The sequence below is a fragment of the Lagenorhynchus albirostris genome, chromosome 4 (assembly GCF_949774975.1).
Source record: "Lagenorhynchus albirostris chromosome 4, mLagAlb1.1, whole genome shotgun sequence".
NCBI classification, from domain to species: Eukaryota; Metazoa; Chordata; class Mammalia; order Artiodactyla; family Delphinidae; genus Lagenorhynchus; species Lagenorhynchus albirostris.
In genome coordinates, this window is record NC_083098.1 from 87496607 (window position 1) to 87522739 (window position 26133).

Genomic DNA, 26133 nt, shown 5'->3' on the forward strand with positions numbered 1-26133 from the left:
GGAGTAAAAATAGACTAAATAAGCCTAGGATTTGAATATGGGGGGAATATAAAGGATCTGGGTCAAAGGTCCAGCTCCATTGCTTAACTGCTTCTGCCATCTCAGGGTTGCCATTTAGCCTTTTGGGGCATTCTATTAAACAGTCTTGTACAAGACCCCTTGTTTTCCAGGGCTATGTATATACCGATGAAATCAAATAGCTTAATGTAATAGGTCACCTTTTGTAGAGTTCATACATTCTTACAATAACTGATAAAAAGATTACTTAGCAAAGGGAAAGAAACTATTTTAATAAAATAAAATAACACAGTTTGTATCTTAATTTATATAGGAATGGACCAGAATTGTTGGATCCTCTTTGCTCTTTGATCTCCTTTTCACTTCTTCCTATACGTGTCTACTGTTTTTGATCAATAGCAACTTCTTTGCAATAGTTCTAATGCTGAGAAATGAAAGACGTAGAAAAAAAAATGTGTGGCTTTGCATGCTCTGTTTATTTTCTATTTTTGTACTGTTAAATAAAAATGTTTACATAGTTTTGTTAAATCCAACTTTAACCAAATGGTGAAAATTTCATAAGCACTTGATCAACATTTCTGTTTGAGAAATGAGTCTTGTCTGTCAACCTACATAAACTCTATCAAACACATCATCAGCCCCTTTGCTAATTAAATTGCCTCAGCAAAGGGGATTCCATTGATGGAATCTGCAGCCTGAAATGATATCATCATAAGATGTTCTGAACTTTATGAGGCTGTATCTAGTTGGCTTTATTTCTGCCCTAGCTTTGTGGGCCCACGCTGCTAAAGATGGCCATTCTCATTTATTTTTAATGTGTTGGTCTTTAAATTCCTGAAGAAAGTTATGTGAGGATAAGTACCATCACTCCTTGTATTTTATTAGAATGTCCCAAATTATATTTTAAACAGGTTAAAGAAGACCAAGTCAAACAAATGGACATAGAAAATAGCTTTATTACCAAGTGGAAAGACACTCAAGTGAGTAGTAATAGTTAGATCTCTGATAAAAAAAAAATTTTTTTAAACAACAAAAAACAAAAATATTTTCATTGTAAGTAAATATTTGTTGTGTTTATTTTCAAATTCCTATTTGAAGCGAAGTAAAAGTAATGGGGAAAAAGAACCTAGATAAAATAGTCATGAAATTCTGTAGCATTGCATATATGCAAAATGCCAAAGTATGCAAATATAAATTTTTTAAAACATAGATGGAAAAATCAGTTTTAATCTTATCAAAATGTCCTTTTTAAAATCAGTTTTCATTTATAAAAGCACTATTGAAAATATTAGTGGATTTCAAAAGAAGCATTTAAAGTCAAAAGAAATACTAGAATAAATTGAAAGTTCAGACTCCCTAATGATTCTTTCCATTATCCTTTTGAAAGAAGTTATTTCTTATATGCTTTTGCTTTGCATGCTCTTGGATGATTGCACTAGTGGGAATGTTTCTATTGTGCTCTTTGTAACATACGTTATTTATGTCTTAAGTTGACTTTTCTAGATCTTTTCTTGCTTTCCTTGGTTGCATCATACCAGATTTGTGTGTTCAGGTTGCACTATACTTTTCTAGAGTACCTTTCCTTGTTTGATGAATATTCACTGGACTTTCTTAAAGTTGGTCTTCTAATAACTAGGATTTGTAGTGGATTCAGGGTACCAATGCAAATAATAGAAGTGGGTCAAGTATCAATAAATTCTCCATATAGATACACTCATAGGATGAGGCCAATGCTTCCTTCTTAGTCAAACCCTAAGTTCACCTCATTCCTGAAATACACACAACTAATTAGAGAAGTTGTTGGAGTTATCATTCCATATGAGGGATGTGAGGAAAGGCTTTCATCCTAGTGCCTAGCTCCCCGAGTACTAATACTATGACATTAATTCTCTTAGACAGTATGTCCTCCATTTTGACCCAAAGTAATTAATGCAGCCTCCAGACAAGTTAGCAGTAACACTAAAAAATGTGGCTCCTTATCAGTTAGTTCTCTTGGATTCTTGCTTTTCAGGGAGAGTTTCAGTTATGAAATAAAGGATTGTGTGAGCCCATGGGATATTCTTTGGCAGCACTATCTATATTGTTATTGGATAAAGTATGAGTACCATTCTGCAAGTTTATCATTTATATTCATACTACAATAAAGAAATGAGCCTTGAATGCTTTCTGATTAAGTAGAAGTCAGTAAAACAAGAAAAGAATTGTCTATAAAATAGAGTAATTGGGAAAGAAATGTAGAACAGTTTGGAAAAAATCTGTTGTTTTGCTGGAGTTTTTCTCTAGTCCATTCAAAACTCCTCTGAAGTAGTTTCCTGACAGTCTCTAAGTCTTATCCCTGTTTGAATTTCTTAGCTATTCTTGTTTTTGGCTGCATGCTATGAGTTCTTTGTATTTGGTTTTTTAATTTTTAAAATGTGTCCTTCCTGGAGAGTTGTTTATGCAAACACAGGGAAAAGTAAAAATGTCAACTGTATATTTTCTTCCCTAGAATTTTTATGTAGCACCAAAAGTGAGGAAGAAAAATTGGAAATAAGCTTTTCTAAGCCTGTAGTGTCAGAATAACTAAGAGCAGTTCTTCAAAGTACAATTTTTAATGTTTTTTCCACTAAATTTACTCATCAGGTTGATTCTGAGGCAGATTTAACTGTGAAAAGATCATTCCTCCATTATGACCTTTTTTTAAAAATGAGTGATGGATATTATTTCCAAGTGTTTATATAACTTAAGGGAATTTCTGAAAAAATTTACTAAATTTACTCATCAGGTTGATTCTGAGGCAGATTTAACTGTGGAAAGATCATTCCTCCATTATGACCTTTTTTTAAAAATGAGTGATGGATATTATTTCCAAGTGTTTATATAACTTAAGAGAATTTCTGAAAAAAGCGACTCAAAATATTTTTCAAGATTCGTTTCGTTCTTTGTTAATCTTCTCCACATGTGCTGTCAGTCTACATAGTGATATCTTATGCTTTTTATTTTCTGGCTTGTGTATTCTTCACGTAGTGTGTCTTCTTGGTTATAACAGTGACCCAAATAACCTAGCACTTGATGCTTGGCTAAAGGTAATTAAAATAAAAACTTTATTATCTCCTTATTCTATCACTTCACTTTTAATTTTATTTGCTAAATATACTTTTTCTATTTGTAATTTTAACACAGCTCTGACCTAATTTATCTTCAAATTTCAATTTTTGGACTTATCATCTCTTTATGTCCACTGTAGCCAGATTCATTATCTCAATAAGAATGTTAAGGGTATGTGAGGTCACTAAACTTTTGAGTAAGAGAGAAAAAACTGCATTGCGATTGAGTTTGCTAACTATGTCATTTGTGTAGATTGCTTGTCCTTAATCAACCACATCCAGAAAATGGGTATCATTATGCAACTTAACAGGGGGAATGATCTCATTTCATTATTATAAAATCATTAGAAATATGACTGGGGTTTTCTAACCATCTTAAGTGTCATGTGTGTGTTCTTGCAAGATACTTACATTTGCTCTCTTCACATCTGCCCTTTTCTAGGTTTCCCAGGCCGGAGATTTGTTAATTGAAGTATATGTAGAAAGGAAGGAACCTGACTGCAGTATTATAATTCGGGTGAGCCCTAAAGATGGATGTAAAGAGTACTGTTGGAAGTCATAAGTGTTAGCATTAGTTTGCATGTCTTGAATTTTCTATTGTTTCTTCTGTCTTATTTTACATGTCCAATTCAAGTCATGACAAGTTTGACTCTTCATGCCAATATCCTCTGGGAATTCCATGTTTTAATGAGTTGGAAAGAGACCATCCTATATTCTTTAGGTTATGGTTAGGACGTACTGTAGGTTCTGGAAAACCACCTGAGCTCAATCACCTGCTCCTCTCCTTTCTTCCTTGTCAGCATTAGGCAACGTATATACTCCATCTGAGTCTCAATCTTCTGATCTGTAAAATGAGGGAAAATTACAGTATTTACATCATAGCACTAATGTGAGGACTCAATAAGATCCTGCCTATGAAACACTTAGCAAATTGCTTGGTACATAAGTGTTTAATAAATAACTACTACTAGTAGTACTATTATTATTAATCCCCCACCCTTGTATCCTAGACATTAGCTTCCAGTCTTTCAATGTACCTGAATATTCAATAACTCTCTTCTTCCTTGAGACCATTAGTTAGCCATTTGTTCTGAATTAAAAATATCCCTCTCGTGTTACCATATTCTGTACTTAGTCTGCCTGAGCGAGAGTGAGACTACTTTCTCTGTAGGCAGAATAGACATGATGCCATCTAACAGCAGAAATTCAGCTTTAGCTTTTTATCACTTTTAAAGTCCAAGATTAAACAGGGTCTTAACATTAGATATTTCTGGACTTCACTTAGGTCAAAGATATTGTAATTATTATTTTATATTTTTTAATGATTACACATAATGGCTCTTTGGCACTGATTACTCGCCTAGTTGTGCAGTTGAACTACATGAGCTGCCTTGCCCCTCCTTGTCCCCATCTATTTGTTATGCTGAACATGTGATGTTCATCACAGGGGACATGAGGAAATAGTAGAGATTAATCAGCCCAAGTCCATCACTAATGCTGGAAGAGGTAGTCAAAGCACATGACTTAACTCCACTTACACATAAACTCTCTAGTAGCTCGTTTTAATCTTATCTGACTAATAAAGCCATAACAAAAGTTATTACAGTTGAGCAAAGTGCTTATTTTAAGTATATTCACATAAAGGACTGTCCAGTTTCACCTACAACAACTCTAAATTCTCTTGAAAAACATAACAAAAACTATACAAAAATAATCATTAACATGCGTTTAATGTTTAAAACTTTGCACAACTCTTACATTTATTTCAGCTGATCATTACCTCAACCCAAGGAGGTAGTTGAAGCAGGTGATGGCTCACATTTATATGAGTAGAAACTGGGAATTAATAGCATTCAGGCCCGGATGCAAACCTTAATCATCATATTCCAAACCTGATGACCATTATACTGATGTGTATATTGCTTAGAGTAATGATTTCCAAAATGTGCTTCGTGGAGTTCTAGGCGTTCTTAAGAGGGGCCTTGGGTGTCACCTGGGACAAGGAAATGAGTCCCAGTCTTACATTCCTAAGTCAACCTGAGGAACTCCCTGCTGACTATTTCACTAGTTTGGTTTCTCAGTTTCATTATTTATTTTAAGAAAGGGCTACACTTCTTAAAAAAGTGTAAAGCCATTCCGATGAATGGTGTCACTGAAGTGACTCATCTACTGATGTTTCAGCTGCTTAAAGTGCTCTACTTTTCCCATGCTAATGTTTTTTTTCTTTTAAGATTGTATTACATTAGGCTTTTCTAAATAGCAAATAATGGACTTCACTGTATCGTTAATATATTCCAAAGAAAGCACTAAATTCCATGAACTCCAAAAGATAGACTATATGAATTACCTGTAAGAGAAATGTTTTATGTTATTTATATATGTGAAGTGTGCTTAAGATTAGTAATGGACAGGAGAAAGGGAAGTGAGCACATTTTCTAAGAAATTTTTGAATAGGTACATAGTTTTACTGAAAACGTGTATAATTAAGTTGCAGCTGCAATATTCTAAAGCTTAAATCATCTTCTATTTGTTTAACATTATAACTAAATTCTAATTGGAGAAAGCCAACTTGCTTTTGGCCAACATACCTGTAAGACTGACTGGCAAAACCAAAACCAGGAAGAAACAAATCAAAAATCCCCAAAGTCCCTGAAGAAGATGGCGTGCTTATGCAGTGGCCTGAGGCGTTGGGACTCTTGTAGAGCTGACCCCCAGGCTGACACTGCAGACTCTGCCCTGTGCCCTGAAAGCCTGGCTCGAGCATACTTCGGTGTCCCACCATCTGTCACTTGGCATGGTGGGGCACACCACAGACCACTAAAACCCTGGGGCTTTTTGGCATGGCAGACAGCAGTCAACTGTGTATAATTTAGGGCCCAAGCTGAATAAACCAAACTCCTTGGAACTCCTAATTATAGAACTGAGTGAAAAGTTTTACCCCTAGAAGACCATTTGATCCAATGTCTGTGGAAGGTCTTAGTATGAGTAGGTATATTCTTCCCTTTTTGAGTGATGTAATTGTTCACTAAGTGAGAAAAAAACATTCTCTCTGATTATGCCTATATGGTGATTTCTTTTTTACACATGCATTAAAATGTATTACATTATATGGAGAAGATCTGAATAGGCTTTCCCCATGTGCTTAGAGAAGCTAGGTAAACATACTAAGAGGAAATTTGGAGTATCATTAGGTGGTAGATGGGGGAGTATTACTGCCCTAGCAAAGGCCACTTCTGTGTCTGACATATATTCTGAAGAAATTTTGCTTCTCTTTTAGATATCTCCCGTGATGGAAGCAGAAGAATTAACTAATGACATATTAGCAATAAAAAATATAATTCCTACAAAAGATGATATCTGGGCCACATTTGAAGTCATAGAAAATGAAGAGCTTGGTAAGTGGTTCTCATGCTAGGGATTCTTAAATTGCTTAAAGTATGAAGAAATACTATTTTTGTGACAAGTCATTACTAACATTTTTTGTTTTTCTAAAGCTTAACATCTCGTTATGACTTCCCTTCTACCTCAGTGCATGTGTTGATATATGTTAGTGCCACTTGAGGTTGCCCTCCTATGATTTTACTCATCAAAGTAATTAGATTATTTTATTGACCATAAACATATAGTATAAAGCATTAGGCATGTATGTTGTTGCCTCAGGAAATAGGCCTTATTTATAAGAACAAGCAATTTGATTTGTAACAGTATTCTGAATGTCACCACCACTATCCACCGTATTCTACCTTATTCCTGTATGCTACTTATTTAACAAGAACAAAAGTACTGATTTAAAAAGTTATTTATTATTTTTAAAAATAATATTGTTTTAAGCCTAGCAGAAGCTTATTTTTCATTTTTTCTTTTTCATCTTTAGTGGAGTGAATCAGGTATTTTGTCATCTTTTATCTCAGATGCAGAAGGATAAAGAGAGCTTTTAAAACACCTTGACTGCCCCAAGAGTAATAAGCCTAACATTATAATGACACCATTTGGTTTTAAAGACCTCTAGGAAAAAAAAATGAGATGCAGAACGTCTTTGTACCTTGACCATCTGTCTAGCTGATACCTGCTAAGGTCTTGGGACCCTTTCAAGTATAGATGTCAAACTGCCAAAAAGTAAAATCTTGCCACCCACAAGCTCAAGACAAAAATTAAAAATGAATGTTAAAATACCTCATCATGTATTATTAGGAGTCTTGTAATCAGTGTTAGAATGAAATGAGATTATCAAATACTTTGTCTTTCATTATTCCATCTTGATGTTTTTATCCCTTTTTTTCTTTTTATTGTGCACAATTCTTTAAAAATATAATTTGTATTAAAACACTACTTTCCAATATTCATTGCCAAGATTCAGTGACACTGGTCCTTTGGTGTCAGTTCACACTGTCTAGCCCATAGTCGGGCTCAGTCAGCCCCACTCACAGAAGGTGCTTTGTCAAATGACTCCTGTGACCCCTAACTGCCAAGTCCAGTGGATTTGCTTCCGGCTTTACTTTGCTTGTCCTTACCGTGGCATTTATTGCTAATGACCGTTCCCTTTTTTCTTGGAAAGTGTTCACTCTATTTTCATCACTGCCTGGATTCTCCTCCTGGTGCTCAAATCGTTTTATCTCATTTGTCAGTTCTTCTTCCTCTGTCTGTTCCCTAAGCAGGGGGTTTCTGCTGCTCTGATCTTTTACCATCTTTTCTCATTTTACATTTCTTTATAGACAGTCACTTCTACCCTTTGTGCTTGACTAACGTGCAAGCAGGTGTTTCCCAAGTGTGCCTTTATACTTCCCCCTCTGGCCCACCTGTTTACCTCCTTTAAAACCCAGACTAAGTGTTCCATTGCACTTTGTCTTTATCTTTTTTTATAATGCCTATCATGTGGATTTATTTTTGTCTTTCTTGATGAGAACTCTTTAGAAGGAAGGAGGGCCTCTCTTTTTTCTATCTTTAGTACAGTCTCTGTCCCTGGCACAGTGCCTAGTACTAGCTGCCATACAATTAAAATCTTTTGCATAAGTGAAGCACACTTTTGTATTACTATATGGTTCAATGGTGGTAAAGTCTTGATTTTTGTTTAATTTTAAGGGGAGGGGCTAGGTTACCAGCTTCATCATACCTGTGAGTAAAAGATAATTGTCAGCATTACTGCCAGAATTATCTTTCTAAATCACAAATAGGATCATATTGTTTTATTTTTTTCTTTTAATTTTCATCATTTTTGTTGTTGTTATTGTTTTAAACATCTTTATTGGAGTATAATTGCTTTATAATGGTGTGTTAGTTTCTGCTTTACAACAAAGTGAATCAGCTATACGTATACATATATCCCCATATCTCCTCCCTTTTATGTCTCCCTCCCTCCCACCCTCCCTATCCCACCCCTCTAGGTGGTCACAAAGCACCGAGCTGATCTCCCTGTGCTACACGGCTGCTTCCCACTAGCTATCTATTTTATATTTGGTAGTATATATTAGTCCATGCCACTCTCTCATATTGTTTTAAAACCATTTTAAAACTCTTTCATTACTGGAGAAAAGACAGTCTTATCAATAAGTTGTACTGGGAAAACTGGACAGCTACATGTGAAAGAATGAAATTAGAACATTTTCTCACACCGTATACAAAAATAAACTTAAAATGGACTAAAGTCTTAAATATAAGACCTGAATCCATAAAACTCCTAGAAGAGAACATAGACAGAAGACTCTTTTGATATAAATTGTAGCAATATTTTTTGAATCCGTCTCCCAAGGCAAAAGAAACAAAAAGAAAAATAAATAAATGGGATCTAATTAAACTTAAAAGCTGTGCACAGCAAAGGAAACCATCAACAAAACAAAAAGACAACCTACAGAATATGAAAAAATATTTGCAAATAATATATCTGTTAAGAGGTTAATATCCAAAATATATAAAGAGCCCATACGAGTCAGTAGCAAAAACCCCCCAAATGACCCAATTAATAAATGGGCAGAGGATCTGAATAGACATTTTTTCCAAAGAAGACATGTAGGTGGCCAACAGGTACATGAAAATATACTCAACATCACTAATCATCAGGGAAATGCAAATCAAAACCACAATGAGATATCACCTCACACCTCTCAAAATGGCTATCATCAAAATGTCTATAAATAACAAATGTTTGCAAGGATGTGGAAAAAAGAGAACCCTAGTACACTGTTGGTGGGAATGTAAATTGGTGCAGCCACTATGGAAAACAGTATGGAGGTTCCTCAAAAAACTAAAAATAGAGCTACTATATGATCCAGCAATTCCACTCCTGGGTATATAGCCAGAAAAGAGGAAAACTGTAATTTGAAAAGATACATGCACCCCAAAGTTCATAGCAGCATTACTTACAATTGCCAAGATATGGAAGCAACCTAAGTGTCCATCAACAGATGAATGGATAAAGATGTGATATGTATATACAGTGTATGTACAGTGAAATACTAGTCAACCGTAAAAAAGAATGAAATTCTGCCAATTGCAACAGTGGGATGGACCTAGCGAGTGTTATGCTCGTGAAATAAGTCAGAAAAATACAAGTACTCTGTTATATCCACATATAGTCACTTATATGTGGAATTTAAGAAGTAAAGCAAACGAATATATATAACAAAAGAGAAACAGACTCGCAGGCATAGAGAACAAATTAGTGGTTACCAGAGGGAGGGAGAGGGAAGTGGCAGAGGCAAGATAGGAGTAGGGGACTAAGAGATACAAACTACTGTGTATAAAATAAATAAGCAACAAGGATATATTATACAGTACAAGGAAATGTAGCCATTATTTTGTAATAACTTTAAATGGAGTATAACCTATAAAAATATTGAATCACTGTGTTGTACACCTGAAACTAATATAATATTATAAATCAACTATACTTCAATATATAAATACATACCCTTTCATTATTTCTTCATTATCCATATTATCCATCCTTCAAGATCCAGCTCAAATGCCCCTTCCTCCAAGATGGTAATTAGATGAATATAGTTCTCACTGATCTTTTGTGATTATTTGCTTAAAGATCTATAATACTGCATACTAATCTGACTTGTAGAACACTGGCTCTGCCTTATGTTCTTTAGGATTCACCATATATTTTAGATCTTTATATCTCTTGGTACCTCTAGCATAGTGTATGATGTGGAACATATTTTCAACATCTTGTTAACTTAGGTGGAACAGGATAGGGGTACATTCTGAACCTGAGTGACTGGGATTGTTGCTGCTTGGATAGATGTATCCAAATATGGAAGGCACAAAAAAAGTGATTTCTGCTTATAGATTAGGAACCACTAGGAGATATCAAAGCCCTGGTGAGATCTTAGACAGCTGATGGTCTCCTGCATGCTTCTGTTGCTGGTTTTTTTGGGGGGTTTTTTGTTTTTTTTTTTTTTAAGGAGAGCCACAGCAAAATTGAATCGTGGATTTGGGGGTAAGCATCCTCTCGCTACCACCCTTGTTCTCTCAGGGGTTGAGTCAAAGCATATCCCTGTGTCACAGCTCTGGAGGTCTGTGCCTTTGGGCATTGGTCTTTTGGACTGAGAGGAGTAAGCAGAATGGGTGAGGATAGGAAGAATTATGTAGAGCTAGAAGAGAGATTGCAATATATCTGGAAACAGTCTTTTTAAATTTCACCTGGGAAAATGAAGGGAGGCTTACCCTGAAAATGACTAATTATCAACTTGCATGTGCCCGTTAGTACATCACAAATGGTAAGATTGGAGTCGGTTTTTGTTGTTGTTGTTGGTGGTGGTGGTGGTGGTTCCTTCTCACTAATTAAAAAAAAGTTATCTTGATGAAGATATAAAAAGACTAGGAGACTTCAAGCTGTTTTGACTTGTGAATGTTCAAATATGTAATCAAAGGAACACCCCATGTACATCAAGAAAGAATACATCTGATGGAGTTAGGAATTCAAATTTGGCATGGTTTTAATGTCTGGTCAACCATTCAAGTCGAAATTGCCGGAAGGGAAAACTAAGATTATTTTCACTGCTTTTAGAGGAATAAAGCTAAGAAAGCAACAAAGGGGCCTGTGATTATGTTGGCTTACTGGAGCAGATGGGACCTGTGTGCTCCACCTGAAATTCTGAAATGTTAAGAGCTTTATTTCTAGTAACATGCAGGGAAGATAAAGTGAAGTGTAAAAAGAAGATAAAAGTGAAGGCATTGGTAGTCACAAGATTGTAGTTGATAGGAAGAATGTCAGCAGGGAATTGGTGCTTTTCCTAATGTAAATGTATAAATCCTCCAAGTAACTGAAGCAACCAAAAATAAATAGATAGATAGATAGATAAATAAATAAATGGATAGATAAGTGAACCAGAAGTGCTGGATTTTATTTTAGGTACCTGTAAATTTTAAAGCAATAGTCCTCTACCCTGTCTTTTCTGGTGCCCCCTTTGTATAATAGATATTTTGTTTGGTCCCTTTACTCTCCTGAGATACTCTATTATACCCATTAAAAAAATGTTATAACCTAATTATAGAAATAAGTAAAAAGAAAATATGTGTTATAATACATAAATGCTCAGACATTCCTATATAGTCGAAGATAATGAAAATATATTCTTAAATTTATAAATGGAAATATCATGGATGTGACAGCTACAAATGCAGGCTGATACAAGCATGTCAGTTTGTGACTCATGTATCATTAGCAGAATTGCCATCGTTGGTGAAATGGCATCTTAGTCTGTTCAGCCTGCTATAACAGAACTCCACAACAGAAATTTACTTCTCACAGTTCTGGAGGCTGGGAAGTCCAAGATCAAGGCACCAGCAGACTTGGTGTTTGGTGACGGCCTGCTTCCTGGATCACAGATGTCCATGTTTTCACTGAGTCCTCACATGATAGAAGGGAGCTCGTGGGATCTCTTTTATAAGAGCACTAAACCCATTCAGGAGGGCATTGCCTTCATGATTTAATCACCTTGCAAAGGGCCCACCTCATAATACCATCACATTGGGGATTAGTTTCAACATATGAACTGGGGAGGGGGCAAACATTCAGACCATAGCAAATGGTAAACAACTCTTAGAAAAGTTCTGACAGACAAAGCACAATCTTTTTTTTTTTTTTTGCTCATACAGTAGTTACAGTCATGGGGAAAAAAAATACCACATTAAAACCATATAAAATATTTTGAGAATTTATATGTAAAGCTGAGTTAGATTCTAAGCTGTTAGTTTATAAGTAGGTTTTCCTTTTAAATGAATGCCTGTGGGACATTTGAAATTTGTACTAGATGGAGAACAAGTCTTCTCTGTTTCATTCTTTGAAAGATGTCAGGCAATCATCAGGACAAGCTGAAACCCACCTTAGGAGAGGGTATCTCTTTCACCATACTTATAAAGTACACTGTTATTTTAATGCTTCACCTTAAAAATGAACCTGTACCCTGCCAATGTAGTCCCATACCCCTTAGGTTCTTCATATGCTGAAAAAAATTAACTGCCCACGGGGCCTCATTTAAGTGGGCTTCCTCACTGAGAGGTTCAAGTTTGTGAAGCAGTTACTTTCTACACAGCAATATCATAACAAAATGTTTTCTTCCTTCTCTTCATAGCTACTATGAAATGGAAGATCAGTTCAGTTTTAATCAGAGTCTTTCTAGCTCTTCTCTTGATTGACACAAGTGCTGTCACCCTCTGAGTATGTGGATAGGAAAGAGAAAGACTTGCATGGCTCTAGGCTTGGCACTAAAAATAATTATTAAGGAAGTCATAATTGTCTCTGGAAATCCTGTGTCATTACTGCCAGAAGTTTAAGGACAACACCTGTTATTTCAGGTGGAAATGAATAGTTCTCTATCTAACAAGGTAGGCCGGGTTTAATTCTGTGGACAAGATTTTAAACTATTGAGCACATGATTTACCTAGCAGAAGAACCACGTCCAGACCTGTTGTTAAATAACTACACTGAATTTTCAGCAATTTTAATGCTATAGATAGTGTGCAAATTAGTTATTTCTAATAATGCCCTAATGCCAGCTGACTTACATAGCATAAAATCTATAATGACAGATGGTTGTAAATGTAACTATTAATAAAAACTTGTTTATTTGTAGGAATTTATATTCCAACAACGTTTGATGACTCAGTCCATTTTTCCTGCCTCTTACCTCTTTCTTTTAGAATTGTATCATTTGACAGTCTAACGATTTAAAATATTTATCTTTTCAACCCATTTTTCAGCTCTGTTTTTTACAGCTTTTTTAAAAAATTATTTATTTATTTATTTATTTATGGCTGTGTTGGGTCTTCGTTTCTGTGCGAAGGCTTTCTCTAGTTGTGGCAAGCGGGGGCCACTCTTCATCACGGTGCGCGGGCCTCTCACTATCGCGGCCTCTCTTGTTGCGGAGCACAGGCTCCAGTGGCGCAGGCTCAGTAATTGTGGCTCACGGGCCCAGTTGCTCCGCGGCATGTAGGATCTTCCCAGACCAGGTCTCGAACCTGTGTCCCCTGCATTGGCAGGCAGATTCTCAACCACTGCGCCACGAGGGAAGCTCTCAGCTCTGTTTTTAAGCAGGAACTTGGATCTTCAGGATTTTCATTCTCCTGAAGTATTTCATACTATGAGACTGATGTGAAAAATATACTTGGCTAATTTTTTGCACATCTATATTTATCTCTATGTCTGCTGTGATATATTTCAGTATAACTAAGAGCACTTCAGAACTATCACTATTGTATCTACTTGTAATGGTGACCCTCTTTAATATAAATGTTCTGATATTTGGAAGTCTCATTACAAATTTAATCTTGTAATAAAGGAGAGTACACTTTTATTTCAATCCAGATAGTTCTGCAGTTAAGAGTATCATTCCCACTGCCAATCCAACTGCAATATCATCAGTTTCTTTACATATAGGATGTTGAAACTATCTTATTTCCTTACCATCTTCTCACTAAGGATAGGAAAGTAAAGGAGAAAGTGTGAACTGAATTGTTTTTCACTTTGCTTATATTACCTTATTTAGTCCTCAGAAATATCTTGGTGAGTTGATACTTTTTCCCCAAAATTACATGTGTGAAAATCATCATGGGGAGGTTTACATATTTGTCCAAAATAAAACTGAGTGTAGTAGTTATGATTTGGGGCTGTAAAGTCAGATACATTTGAGAGTCAAATCTTTGTTCCTTACCAGCTATTTGGCTTTAGGCAAGTAGTTGAACTTCTCTGGGAGACCAGTATTAAGGAGAATGTGATATATTTGGTCTTTTTTATTTGTGATTTTATTACCAATTAAAATAGCATGGGTCATATACAAGTGTGATGCTACTGACATACGCTTTGTTGTTTGTCATTAGCATTAATTATTACTTTAACCAAAAACGAAAAGCCAAGTACTATTCGTTTCACATGTAGGAGAGTATGAAAGAGATGAACTCACTTATAAAGGCTATGGTATGAGGAAAGTTACATCAACATCTTCATGTTAGAGCTTATGTTCTTGCTATTTCAATTATGCTATTTTCAGTATACTGTGAAAAAGCTTGAATTTCTTTTTTTCTCAGCATATGCTACTGTCATAACATTTTATTAACTGATTGGCATATTTTGATCAGCAAAACAATTTCCTATGAAACTTTGTAATTTTAAAAGCCTGTGATTTTTTTGTTAATTCTATGCTAAGAACTTGTGATGTATTTTAAAAGATGCTTACATAAAACATATATATGAATGAGCATTTATCAAGGAGAAATCTTTTTTCTGAATTTTTGAATTTTATTATTTTATGCAGCAGCTTCTTATTAGTCCTCTATTTTATACACATCAGTGTATACATGTCAATCCCAATCTCCCAATGCATCACACCACCATCGCCACCCCACTGCTGCTTTCCCCGCTTGGTGTCCATACGTTTGTTCTCTACATCTGTGTCTCAATTTCTGCCCTGCAAACCAGTTCATCTGTACCATTTTTCTAGGTTCCACATATATGCGTTAATATACGATATTTGTTTTTCTCTTTCTGACTGACTTCACTCTGTATGATAGCCTCTAGATCCATCCATGTCTCAAAAAATGACCCAATTTCGTTCCTTTTTATGGCTGAGTAATATTCCATTATATATATGTACCACATCTTCTTTATCCATTCATCTGTCAAGGGGCACTTAGGTTGCTTCCATGACCTGGCTATTGTAAATAGTGCTGCAGTGAACATTGGGGTGCATGTGTCTTTTTGAATTATGGTTTTCTCTGTGTACATGCCGAGTAGTGTGATTGCTGGATCATATGGTAATTCTATTTTTAGTTTTTTTAAGGAACCTCCATACTGTTCTCCATAGTGGCTGTATCAATGTACATTCCCACCAACAGTGCAAGAGGGTTCCCTTTACTCCACACCCTCTCCAGCATTTGTTGTTTGTACATTTTCTGATGATGGCCATTCTGACCAGTGTGAGGTGATACCTCATTGTAGTTTTGATTTGCATTTCTCTAATGATTAGTGATGTTGAGCAGCTTTTCATGTGCTTCTTGGCCATCTGTATGTCTTCTTTGGAGAAATGTCTATTTAGGTCTTCTGCCCATTTTGGGATTGGGTTGTTTGTTTTCTTAATATTGAGCTGCATGAGCTGTTTACATATTTTGGAGATTAATCCTTTGTCCATTGATTCGTTTGCAAATATTTTCTCCCATTCTGAGGGTTGTCTTTTCGTCTTGTTTATGGTTTCCTTTGCTGTGCAAAACCTTTGAAGTTTCATTAGGTTCCATTTGTTTATTTTTGGTTTTATTTCCATTACTCTAGGAGGTGGATCAAAAAAGATCTTGCTGTGATTTATGTCAAAGAGGGTTCTTCCTATGTTTTCCTCTATGAGTTTTATAGTGTCCGGTCATACATTTAGATCTCTAGTCCATTTTGATTCTATTTTTGTGTATGGTGTTAGGGAGTGTTCTAGTTTCATTCTTTTACATGTAGCTGTCCAGTTTTCCCAGCACCACTTATTGAACAGGTGTCTTTTCTCCACTGAATATTCTTGCCTCCTTTATTGAAGATAAGGTGAACATATGTGCGTGGGTTTATCTCTGGGCTTTCTATCCTGTTCCATTGATCTATATTTCTGTTTTTGTGCCAGTACCATACTTTCTTGATTACTGTAGCTTTGTAGTATAGTCTGAACTCAGGGAGTCTGATTCTTCCAGCTCTGCTTTTTACCTCAAAACTGCTTTGGCTATTCGGGGTCTCTTGTGTCTCCATACAAATGTTAAGATTTTTTGTTCTAGTTCTGTAAAAAGGGCAGGCCACTGGTAATTTGGTAGGGATTGCATTGAATCTGTAGATTGCTTTGGGTAGTATAGTCATTTTCACAATATTGATTCTTCCAATACAAGAACATGGTATATCTCTCCATCTGTTGTGTCATCTTTAATTTCTTTCATCAGTGTCTTATAGTTTTCTGCACACAGGTCTTGTGTCTCCCTAGGTAGGTTTATTCCTAGGTATTTTATTCTTTTTGCTGCAGTGGTAAATAGGAGTGTTTCCTTAATTACTCTTTCAGATTTTTCATTATTAGTGTATAGGAATGCAAGAGGTTTCTGTGCATTAATTTTGTATCCTGCTACTTTACCAAATTCATTGATTAGCTCTAGTAGTTTTCTGGTAGCATCTTTAGGATTCTCTGTGTATAGTATCATGTCATCTGCAAACAGTGACAGTTTTACTTCTTCTTTTCCAATTTGTATTCCTTTTATTTCTTTTTCTTCTCTGATTACTGTGGCTAGGACTTCCAAAACTATTTTGAATAGTAGTGGTGAGAGTGGACATCCTTGTCTTGTTCCTAATCTTAGAGGAAATACTTTCAGTTTTTCATCATTGAGAATGTTGTTTGCTGTGGGTTTGTCGTATATGGCCTTTATTATGTTGAAGGAGGTTCCCTCTATGCCCCCTTTCTGGAGAGTTTTTATTATAAATCAATGTTGAATTTTGTCAAAAGCTTCTTCTGCATCTATTGAGATGATCATATGGTTTTTCTTCTTCAATTTGTTAATATGGTGTATCACATTGATTGATTTGTGTATCTTGTAGAACCCTTGCATCCCTGTGATAAATCCCACTTGATCATGGTGTATGATCCTTTTAACATGTTGTTGGATTCTGTTTGCTAGTATTTTGTTGAGGATTTTTGCACCTATATTCATCAGTGATATTGGTCTGTAATTTTTTTTTTTTGTACTATCTTTGTGTGGTTTTGGTATCAGGGTGATGGTGGCCTCATAGAATGAGTTTGGGAGTGTTCCTTCCTCCACAATTTTATGGAACTTTAAGAAGGATGGGTATTAGCCCTTCTCTAAATGTTTGATAGAATTCACCTGTGAAGCCATTGGGTCCTGGACTTTTGTTTGTTGGAAGATTTTTAATCACAGTTTCAATTTCATTACTTGTGATTGATCTGTTCATATTTTCTATTTCTTCCTGGTTCAGTCTTGGAAGGTTATACCTTTCTAAGAATTTGTCCATTTCTTCCAGGTTGTCCATTTTATTGCCATAGAGTTGCTTGTAATAGTCTCTTAGGAGGATTTGTATTTCTGCGGTGTCTGTTGTAACTTCTCCTTTTTCAATTCTAATTTTGTTGAGTCCTCTTCCTCTTTTTCTTGATGAGTGTGGCTCATGGTTTATCAATTTTGTTTATCTTCTCAAAGAACAAGCTTTTAGTTTTATTGATCTTTGCTATTCTTTTCTTTGTTTCTTTTTCATTTATTTCTGCTCTGATCTTTAGGATTTCTTTCCTTCTATTAACTGTGGGTTTTGTTTGTTCTTCTTTCTCTAGTTCCTTTAGGTGTAAGGTTAGATTGTTTATTTGAGATTTTTCTTGTTTCTTGAGGTAGGCTTGCATAGCTATAAACTCCCCTCCTAGTACTGCTTTTGCTGCATCCCATACGTTTTGGATCATTGTGTTTTCATTGTCATGTTGTCTCTATTTTTTGATTTCCTCTTTGATTTCTTCAGTGATCTCTTGGTTATTTAGTAATGTATTGTTTACCCTCCGTGTGTTTGTGTTTTTTATGTTTTTTTCCTTGTAATTCATTTCTAATCTCATAGTGTTGTGGTCAGAAAAGATGCTTGATATGATTTCAGTTTTCCTAAATTTACTGAGGCTTGATTTGTGATCCAAGTGATCTATCCTGGAGAATGTTCTCTGTGCACTTGAGAAGAAAGTGTGATCTGCTGTTTTACCTGGAATGTCCTATAAATATCTATTAAATCTATGTGGTCTGTTGTGTCGCTTAAAGCTTGTGTTTCCTTATTAATTTTCTGTGTGAATGATCTGTCCATTGGTGTAAGTAAGGTGTTAAAGTCTCCCACTATTATTGTGTTACTGTTGATTTCCTCTTTTACAGCTGTTAGCAGTTGCCTTATGTATTGAGGTGCTCCTATGTTGGGTGCATATATATTTATAATTGTTATATCTTCTTGGATTGATCCCATGATAATTATGTACTGTCCTTCCTTGTCTCTTGTAACATTCTTTATTTTAAAGTCTATTTTGTCTGATATGAGAATTGCTACTCCAGCTTTCTTTTTATTTCCATTTGCATGGAATATCTTTTTCCATCCCCTTACTTTCAGTCTGTATGTGTCCCTAGGTCTGAAGAGGGTCTCTTGTAGACAGCATATAGATGGGTCTTGTTCTTGTATCCATTCAGCAAGCCTGTGTCTTTTGGTTGGAGCATTTAATCCATTCACGTTTAAGTTAATTATCGATATGTGTGTTCCTATTACCATTTTCTTAATTGTTTTGGGTTTCTTTGTGTAGGTCCTTTTCTTCTCTTGTGTTCCCCACTTAGAGAAGTTCCTTTACCATTTGTTGTAGAGCTGGTTTGGTGGTGCTGAATTCTCTTAGCTTTTGCTTCTCTGTATAGCTTTTGATTTCTCCATCGAATATGAATGAGATCTTTGCTGCGTAAAGTAATCTTGGTTGTAGGTTCTTCCCTTTCATCACTTTAAGTATATCATGCCACTCCCTTTTGGCTTGCAGAGTTTCTGCTGAGAAATCAGCTGTTAACCTTATGGGAGTTCCCTTGTATATTATTTGTCATTTTTTCCCTTGCTGCTTTCAATAATTTTTCTTTGTCTTTAATTTTTGCCAGTTTGATTACTATGTATCTTGGCGTGTTTCTCCTTGGGTTTCTCCTGCCTTGGACTCTCAGCACTTCCTGGACTTGGGTGGCTATTTCCTTTCCCATGTTAGGGAAGTTTTTGACTATAATCTCTTCAAATATTTCTCAGGTCCTTTCTCTCTCCCTTCTCTTTCTGGGACCCCTATAATGCGAATGTTTTTGTGTTTAATGTTATCCCAGAGGTCTCTTAGGCTGTCTTCATTTCTTTTCATTCTTTTTCCTTTATTCTGTTCTGCAGCAGTGAATTCCACCATTCTGTCTTCCACGTCACTTATCCGTTCTTCTGCCTCAGTTATTCTGCTATTGAATCCTTTTAGTGTAGTTTTCATTTCAGTTATTGTATTGTTCATCTCTGTTTGTTCTTTAATTCTTCTAGGTGTTTGTTAAACATTTCTTGCATCATCTCTATCTTTGCCTCCATTCTTTTTCTGAGGTCCTGGATCATCTTCACTATCATTATTCTGAATTCTTTTTCTGGAAAGTTGCCTATCTCCACTTCATTTAGCTGTTTTTCTGGGGTTTTATCTTATTCCTTCACCTGGTACATAGCCTTCTGCCTTTTCATCTTGTCTTTCTGTGAATGTGGTTTTTTTCCACAGGCTGCAGGATTGTAGCTCTTCTTGCTTCTGCTGTCTGCCCTCTGGTGGATGAGGCTCTCTAAGAGGCTTGTGCAAGTATCCTGATGGGAGGGACTGGTGGTGCGTAGAACTGGGTGTTGCTCTGGTGGGCAGAGCTCAGTAAAACTTTAATCATCTTGCCTGCTGATGGGTGGGGCTGAGTCCCCTCCCTGTTCATTGTTTGGCCTGAGGCAACCCAACACTGAAGCCTACCTGGGCTCTTTGGTGGAGCTAATGGCAGACTCTGGGAGGGCTCACACTGTTGAGTACTTCCCAGAACTTCTGCTGCCTGTGTCCTTGTCCTCATGGTGAGACAGAGCCACCCCCTGCCTCTGCAGGAGACCCTCCAACACTAGCTGGTAGGTCTGGTTCAGTCTCCCCTGGGGTCACTGCTCCTTCCCCTGGGTCCCAATGCACACACTACTTTGTGTGTGCCCTCCAAGAGTGCAGTCTCTGTTTCCCCCAGTCCTGTCGAATTCCTGCAATCAAATGCTGCTAGCCCTTAAGTCTGATTCTCTAGGCATTCCTCCTCCCGCTGCTGGACCCCCAGGTTGGGAAGCCTGATGTGGGGCTCAGAACCTTCATTCCAGTGGGTGGACCTCTGTGGTATAAGTGTTCTCCAGTTTGTGAGTCACCTACCCAGCAGTTATGGGATTTGATTTTATTGTGATTGTGCTCCTTCTACCGTCTCATTGTGGCTTTTCCTTTGTCTTTGGATGCGGGGTATCTTTTTTGGTGAGTTCCAGTGTCTTCCTGTCAATGACTGTTCAGCAGTTCGTTGTGATTCTGGTGTTCTCGCAAGAGGGAGTGAGATCACGTCCTTCTACCAAGGAGAAATCTTTAAGATGTCATCAACTTCTTGCTTGTTGGCCTATTATATGAACAGTTAATGTATAATATTGCTACATAATGTTTCTGATTGATATTTCCACTAATAGTTAAACATAGATTACTCAGTACTGTTTGATAATGATTATCTTATATTCTCTGTTGAAGTTATTTTTTATAATTTCATGTAAGTTGACTGTATCAGCTATAAGTTATTCACTAATATTGATCACAAATTATGCTAGTTTTGTTGGGAGAAACAAAGGGTTTATTTATGTTATTACTTAGTACTGGACAAGACTAATTTTACTAGCCCTTTTATAATTATTATTTGCATATTCAAATACACAGCTTTCCATAAGCAAACCAGAATGTTGTTTAAATTAAAAAGTAGAGTAATTCACTAATTTGTTGTACAAAAAGGTAGCTATATTTGTGAAATTATATTTAAAGGGTAGTACCTCTGAATTTTTTTAAAATTGTTGCATAACAAACAAATGTCCCTGCAAAGATTTATTTATACAGTAAATTTTATTACGTGCTTAATGCTGTTCTAGGTCTTAGGGTTTCCTGTATGTAGTCCTAGCACTATCTTGTGTACCATAAGATACAGTCATGCTTATTGTCTTGTACAGAGCTTTCTAAAAGGACATTTTAAATTTTATAATTAAAAAAAAGTTAAGATTTTTTTTGTAATTTGATTTGTTTCTGTTTGCAGAGCGCCCTCTTCACTACACAGAAAATGTGTTGGAACAGGTGCTTCGGTGGAGTTCATTAGCTGAACCTGGATCTGCTTATCTTGTGGTGAAGAGATTCTTGACCATTGACACAGTTAAACACTATAATGGTAGGTGCTGTTATTTCGCATTGCAACTATGATTGAAAATTCGAGTGGTTAAAGGATAATTATTATGGCACAAGTGTTTTCTGAAAATGTAAAAATGAGTAGCTAAATGAAAAATCTACTGCCATTATTGTTAGAAAGAATAATATATAGACCAAGTGCCAGGGTCATATTTTCCTGGTGGGTCAGACTGTGGTAATAGTTGGTTAATTTGACCGTATCAAATTAAAGATTTAGCAGGAATGATTCATCTTTTTAAGGTTTTGGGTTTAGTTATTTGCCATGCTTAAGTGTTTTCCTAATTTTTAGATAGATGGTGAATCATCTTGAATTATATTTACATTTGAAAGTTCTCCAAGCATTCAAGAATCGCAAGCTCTGAGATTGTGTGCTTGTTGTAATTCTCACCTATTTTGCAGTAATATTGGAAAACAAATACAAAATAAATACTTCCAATAAGGATATTTGCCATCCAACTGGGAGAAGACATGTATACATGTAAGGTTAAATAAGAAGTTAGTTAGCACGGGGGATCCATGTAAGACAGTCTCTGAACTTGTTTGAGGTATCAGAAAACTTTCATTTTGAAACTTAGATTCTTCTGTTATGTTTACATCATCTGACAGATTAGAAAAAGATTTCTTGCCACACTGTCTATAAACCAACCCCGAAAGCAGAGGATTTAAGTTTTATAAGATAAAATTTACCACAACTTTTATAATTCATATTGATAATAACCATTACTATTTATTAATCAGGTATTATAAAATGAACTTTCTGCATACCAAAACTCATTTATACTTTTTAAAAAATTTCTCCAGGAGTTATATTATCATTTGAATTTTACAATTGAGAAAAGGGAAGCTCAGAGAAATTAAGTAACTTGCCTCCAGATCACACATTTATTAAGTACTAGATTTGAGAACAGATTGGTTTTACTTCTAATTATTAAGAAAAAAGAAAAAAGATGGGGAAGTGGGTACAGTTCTTAAATGCGGTAAAGCTACTTGGTATGATTGCAGACTCTAGCTAGTAGCCATAAGTCAGCAAGTTCTTAATTGTACCAGGCTAATCTGATATGTTTCTGATTTCATGATAATCTGGCTACTATAACAGACTACAATAGACTAGATGGGTCATAAACAACAGAAGTTTATTTCTCACAGTGTGGAGCCTAGAAGTCTGACATCAGGGTGCCAGCCTGGCCAAGTACTGGTGAGAGGCCTCTTCCAGGTTGCAGACTGGGGACTTCTTGTATCCTCCCGGGGCAGAGAGCAGAGAGGGGAAGGGCACTCTCTGTGACTCTTAACAAGGGCACTAAGCCCATTCCTGAGGATTCCACCCTCATGACCTCATCTAATCCTAATTACCTCATAAAGGCCCCACCTCCTAAAACCTGATACCATGTAGGTAGGTTTCAACATATGAATTGGGGAAACATAAACATTCAGACCATAACTCTGCCCTTCATATCTTACAATTACACAAAAGTATTTTTACAAAATGCAAGCTGTTTAACAGCTTCTATGTCATTCTGGTCTTACTAGCATCTAAATAAACACAACATTCAGTCCATAACTCTGCCCTTCATATCTTACAATTACACAAAAGTATTTTTACAAAATGCAAGCTGTTTAACAGCTTCTATGTCATTCTGGTCTTACTAGCATCTAAATAAACACAACATGTGTTCTTTTTGCTATAGAAATTTAGCCTTTTAGACAACTTTATCTTGTTTAACTTCTTTCTTACTCCTACATATGATTTTGGCCACATCCTCTGTATACTGCTCAACGATTGCAATAGAAATTCTCTCTCATCATATGACTGCTACAAGCATCCCTGTCATAGAGCAGTGATTGTCAGGTGGGGGAGATTTTTGTCCCCCAGGGGGCATTTGGCAATGTCTGGAGATATTTCTGATGGTCACACTGGGTAGGGTGGTGCTTCTGGTATTTAGTGGTTAGAGACCAGAGATGCTGCTAAACATCCTACAATACACAGGAAGGCTCTTTACAACAAAGCATAATCTGGCTCAACATGTCAATGGTGTCATGTTGAGAATCTCTGATTTAGATAACCTTTGAAATCTGGCCTAACTCTTAAATTCTGTTATTCTTTCATTTTAACATTGAGATAAAGGAAACGTATTGAGTTTATGAACAAACTCCTGCCTGCATTATGAAATACATTATAGGTTCTCATGGCTTCTTTTCTTTTAGAAAATAAGTCATCTTTTCAGGTAAATTTTAATTTATTTTTGGTGAGAATTTTCCTTTTTCTAATATCCCTCAAAAATGTCTCTTAATTCTCCATGTTGCAAAAACTTAGCTCTTGTTTGAATGCTAGTGGACTGGCTATGTGAATAAAACCAGACAAGAATAAGATCTTAAAAGGCTATAATATAAAGGAAGGTTTTGTGCAGGTGGCCTGAGGGATAACCCAAAGCAAGGATACCATTAAGTGCTGTATTAGTGATGTTAGATTGAGTGGGTTTACTCACATCTGAGTAAAATCTTTGTTGTTTAAGGGCAACAAGAAATGGTCGAGTGACAAACTATAAATTGCTCTACCCACAAACTAGGTAGGAAGATTGGGCATTTAACTGGGCATTAAAATGATGCCTCACCTATTGTACACGGCCTCTTTTGGGGGTTATGAGTGTGTCCTGTTTTGAAAGCATCAGGCTTCTGTAAGGTCTAGACAAAGCACCTTGCATAAAAACTGGGGAACCCAAGCGGTGGAAAGCAGGCTTACATGACAGTTTCTGAGATTTGGATGAAATATTCTCTAAAGTGTCAGTAAACTCTTATGCTACTCTCATATCTCCTGCATTCCTCTGACAGGGTGGGAGCTATGAAACTTATCACTACCCCTGCACTCTACCCTCCTCAGCTGGCCAAGCCAATATGCAACTTGTTATTATGATATCAATAGTTCTTTCTACCAGGAAATTATGTCCCTCTGAATGAAAAAAAAAAAAAGTCAGGTTTTAGAGTAACCCTCAGGAAATACATTAATTAGACCATTTCATATTAGTAGTTATGTACTTTTGGTCAGAAACAGGAGTACCTATGAAGTAAATATTTAACTTTCTTTTTTAGTTTTCTAGCCAATAAAATTTTTATAAATGTTTTTAATTAGAGCTTGATTTATATTCAGATTGTCAAAAGTAAAATCTTTTTCATTATGGTTGGTTCTGCATCTGTGTGCATTTAGGATTGTCATTTTAAAGAAGGTTTGGCCTATTGTTTGTTTTTAAATCAACTTCTAAAGTCATGATTTTTTCTTATAGTCATGTCTTACAGTGACCTGGGGATTCTAAGTACTTCTTATGGGGTACCCTGTGTGATAGATTTTAGGTTGGTTAGGTATTCAGTCTACTTTGTCTTTGTCTTGGCAAATGTCTCCTAAATCAATCACAGTGACCACCTACTCCAGAGTTATTGCTCCATTCATTACATGCACTACTACTTAAAATTGGGATCTAAAAGGAAAATAGTGAAAGTAAATCAAATGTGATTTCTGTGTCAATTTGTTAGCAGAAAAACTGGAATCACCTCAGAAACACATGGCTCTTCACAGCAGAGAGGAAACAATGTTAAGGATTTCTTTTCCTTTCTTAAGATTTTCTTATTCTAACCTGGGGGCCAAGTGGAAATTAGCACAGTTTGAAACAAGGCTGGTTGGTTACAACCATACTTTTCTCTCAGTAATGAATAGCTATTGTGTTAATATTTTCTTAAAACATAAAGTAGCACCGACACATCTGTCACACCTATCTCATCATACCTGACACCTTTTGCCACAAACCTTAGTGTCTACCTATCCCTATCTCTTCCTGTGTCTCCTTTATCTACACACACACACACACACACACACACACACACACACACACACACACACACACGACTTGCATTTCATTAATTGCATGATGGTATTTCTGATTTTATGCAACAAATTATAGGCATATACTTTTGTTTGATACCACCTTCTTAATGAAAAATTTTATCAAATAATAAGTTTAGGGGTTTGGGGTTGTTTAGGGGTTTTAATTTTCTCAATTTGTTCATTTTATCTCAATAGTTTAAAATATAGATATCACAAGAAGGAATAGACTTTAGAGTCAAACAACACTTAATTTCTGCTCATTCATTTAAGGTAATGAGGAAGCATACTTTACTTTTATACAAGTATGTAAGAGTAAATGAATTTTCTGTTGCCTCTACTTAAAAATCAATTCTGTGTTTTGCAAAAGCAGCATTGTATTTCTGAGAAGCATTTTGGGCTATTGTCCTTATTGTAATGAGGAGGTAACTAACTTGAAAAGAAAAATAATAGTCTGAATTTCTTTTCTACCCCATGGATTATGGCTGAGACATTGAGATAGGGAGAATGAAACTTCATTCAAATTGCCATTTAGACTTTGTCAGAGCTAATCATATTAGACCACCTTATATTATCATTACCTCATATTAAGTTTCAACATCTCTATCACAAGTTAGCCATAAATTTATAGCTTCTATAAGGTTCCAGAATAATTTTTTGTTGCAGAAGGCTTATTTTAAGCACTAAAATTCTTTAATATTACCCCAATAGAATG

The 26133-nt window shown here is 35.9% G+C and overlaps 1 protein-coding gene across 4 annotated transcripts in view; it reads left to right on the forward strand.

Annotated features, from left to right (window-relative positions):
• Positions 1–26133, forward strand: part of ARAP2 (ArfGAP with RhoGAP domain, ankyrin repeat and PH domain 2) — a 199385-nt gene that overhangs the window by 133290 nt on the left and 39962 nt on the right. For 3 of the 4 annotated variants that reach the window (XM_060148378.1, XM_060148380.1, XM_060148377.1), the window contains 4 exons: positions 930–998; positions 3547–3621; positions 6382–6499; positions 21405–21533. In XM_060148378.1, coding sequence (XP_060004361.1) covers positions 930–998; positions 3547–3621; positions 6382–6499; positions 21405–21533 — 391 coding nt within the window. Of the gene's footprint in view, positions 1–929; positions 999–3546; positions 3622–6381; positions 6500–6978; positions 7317–21404; positions 21534–26133 lie in introns of those variants that run through there. The other variant, XM_060148379.1, reaches the window with a different exon arrangement.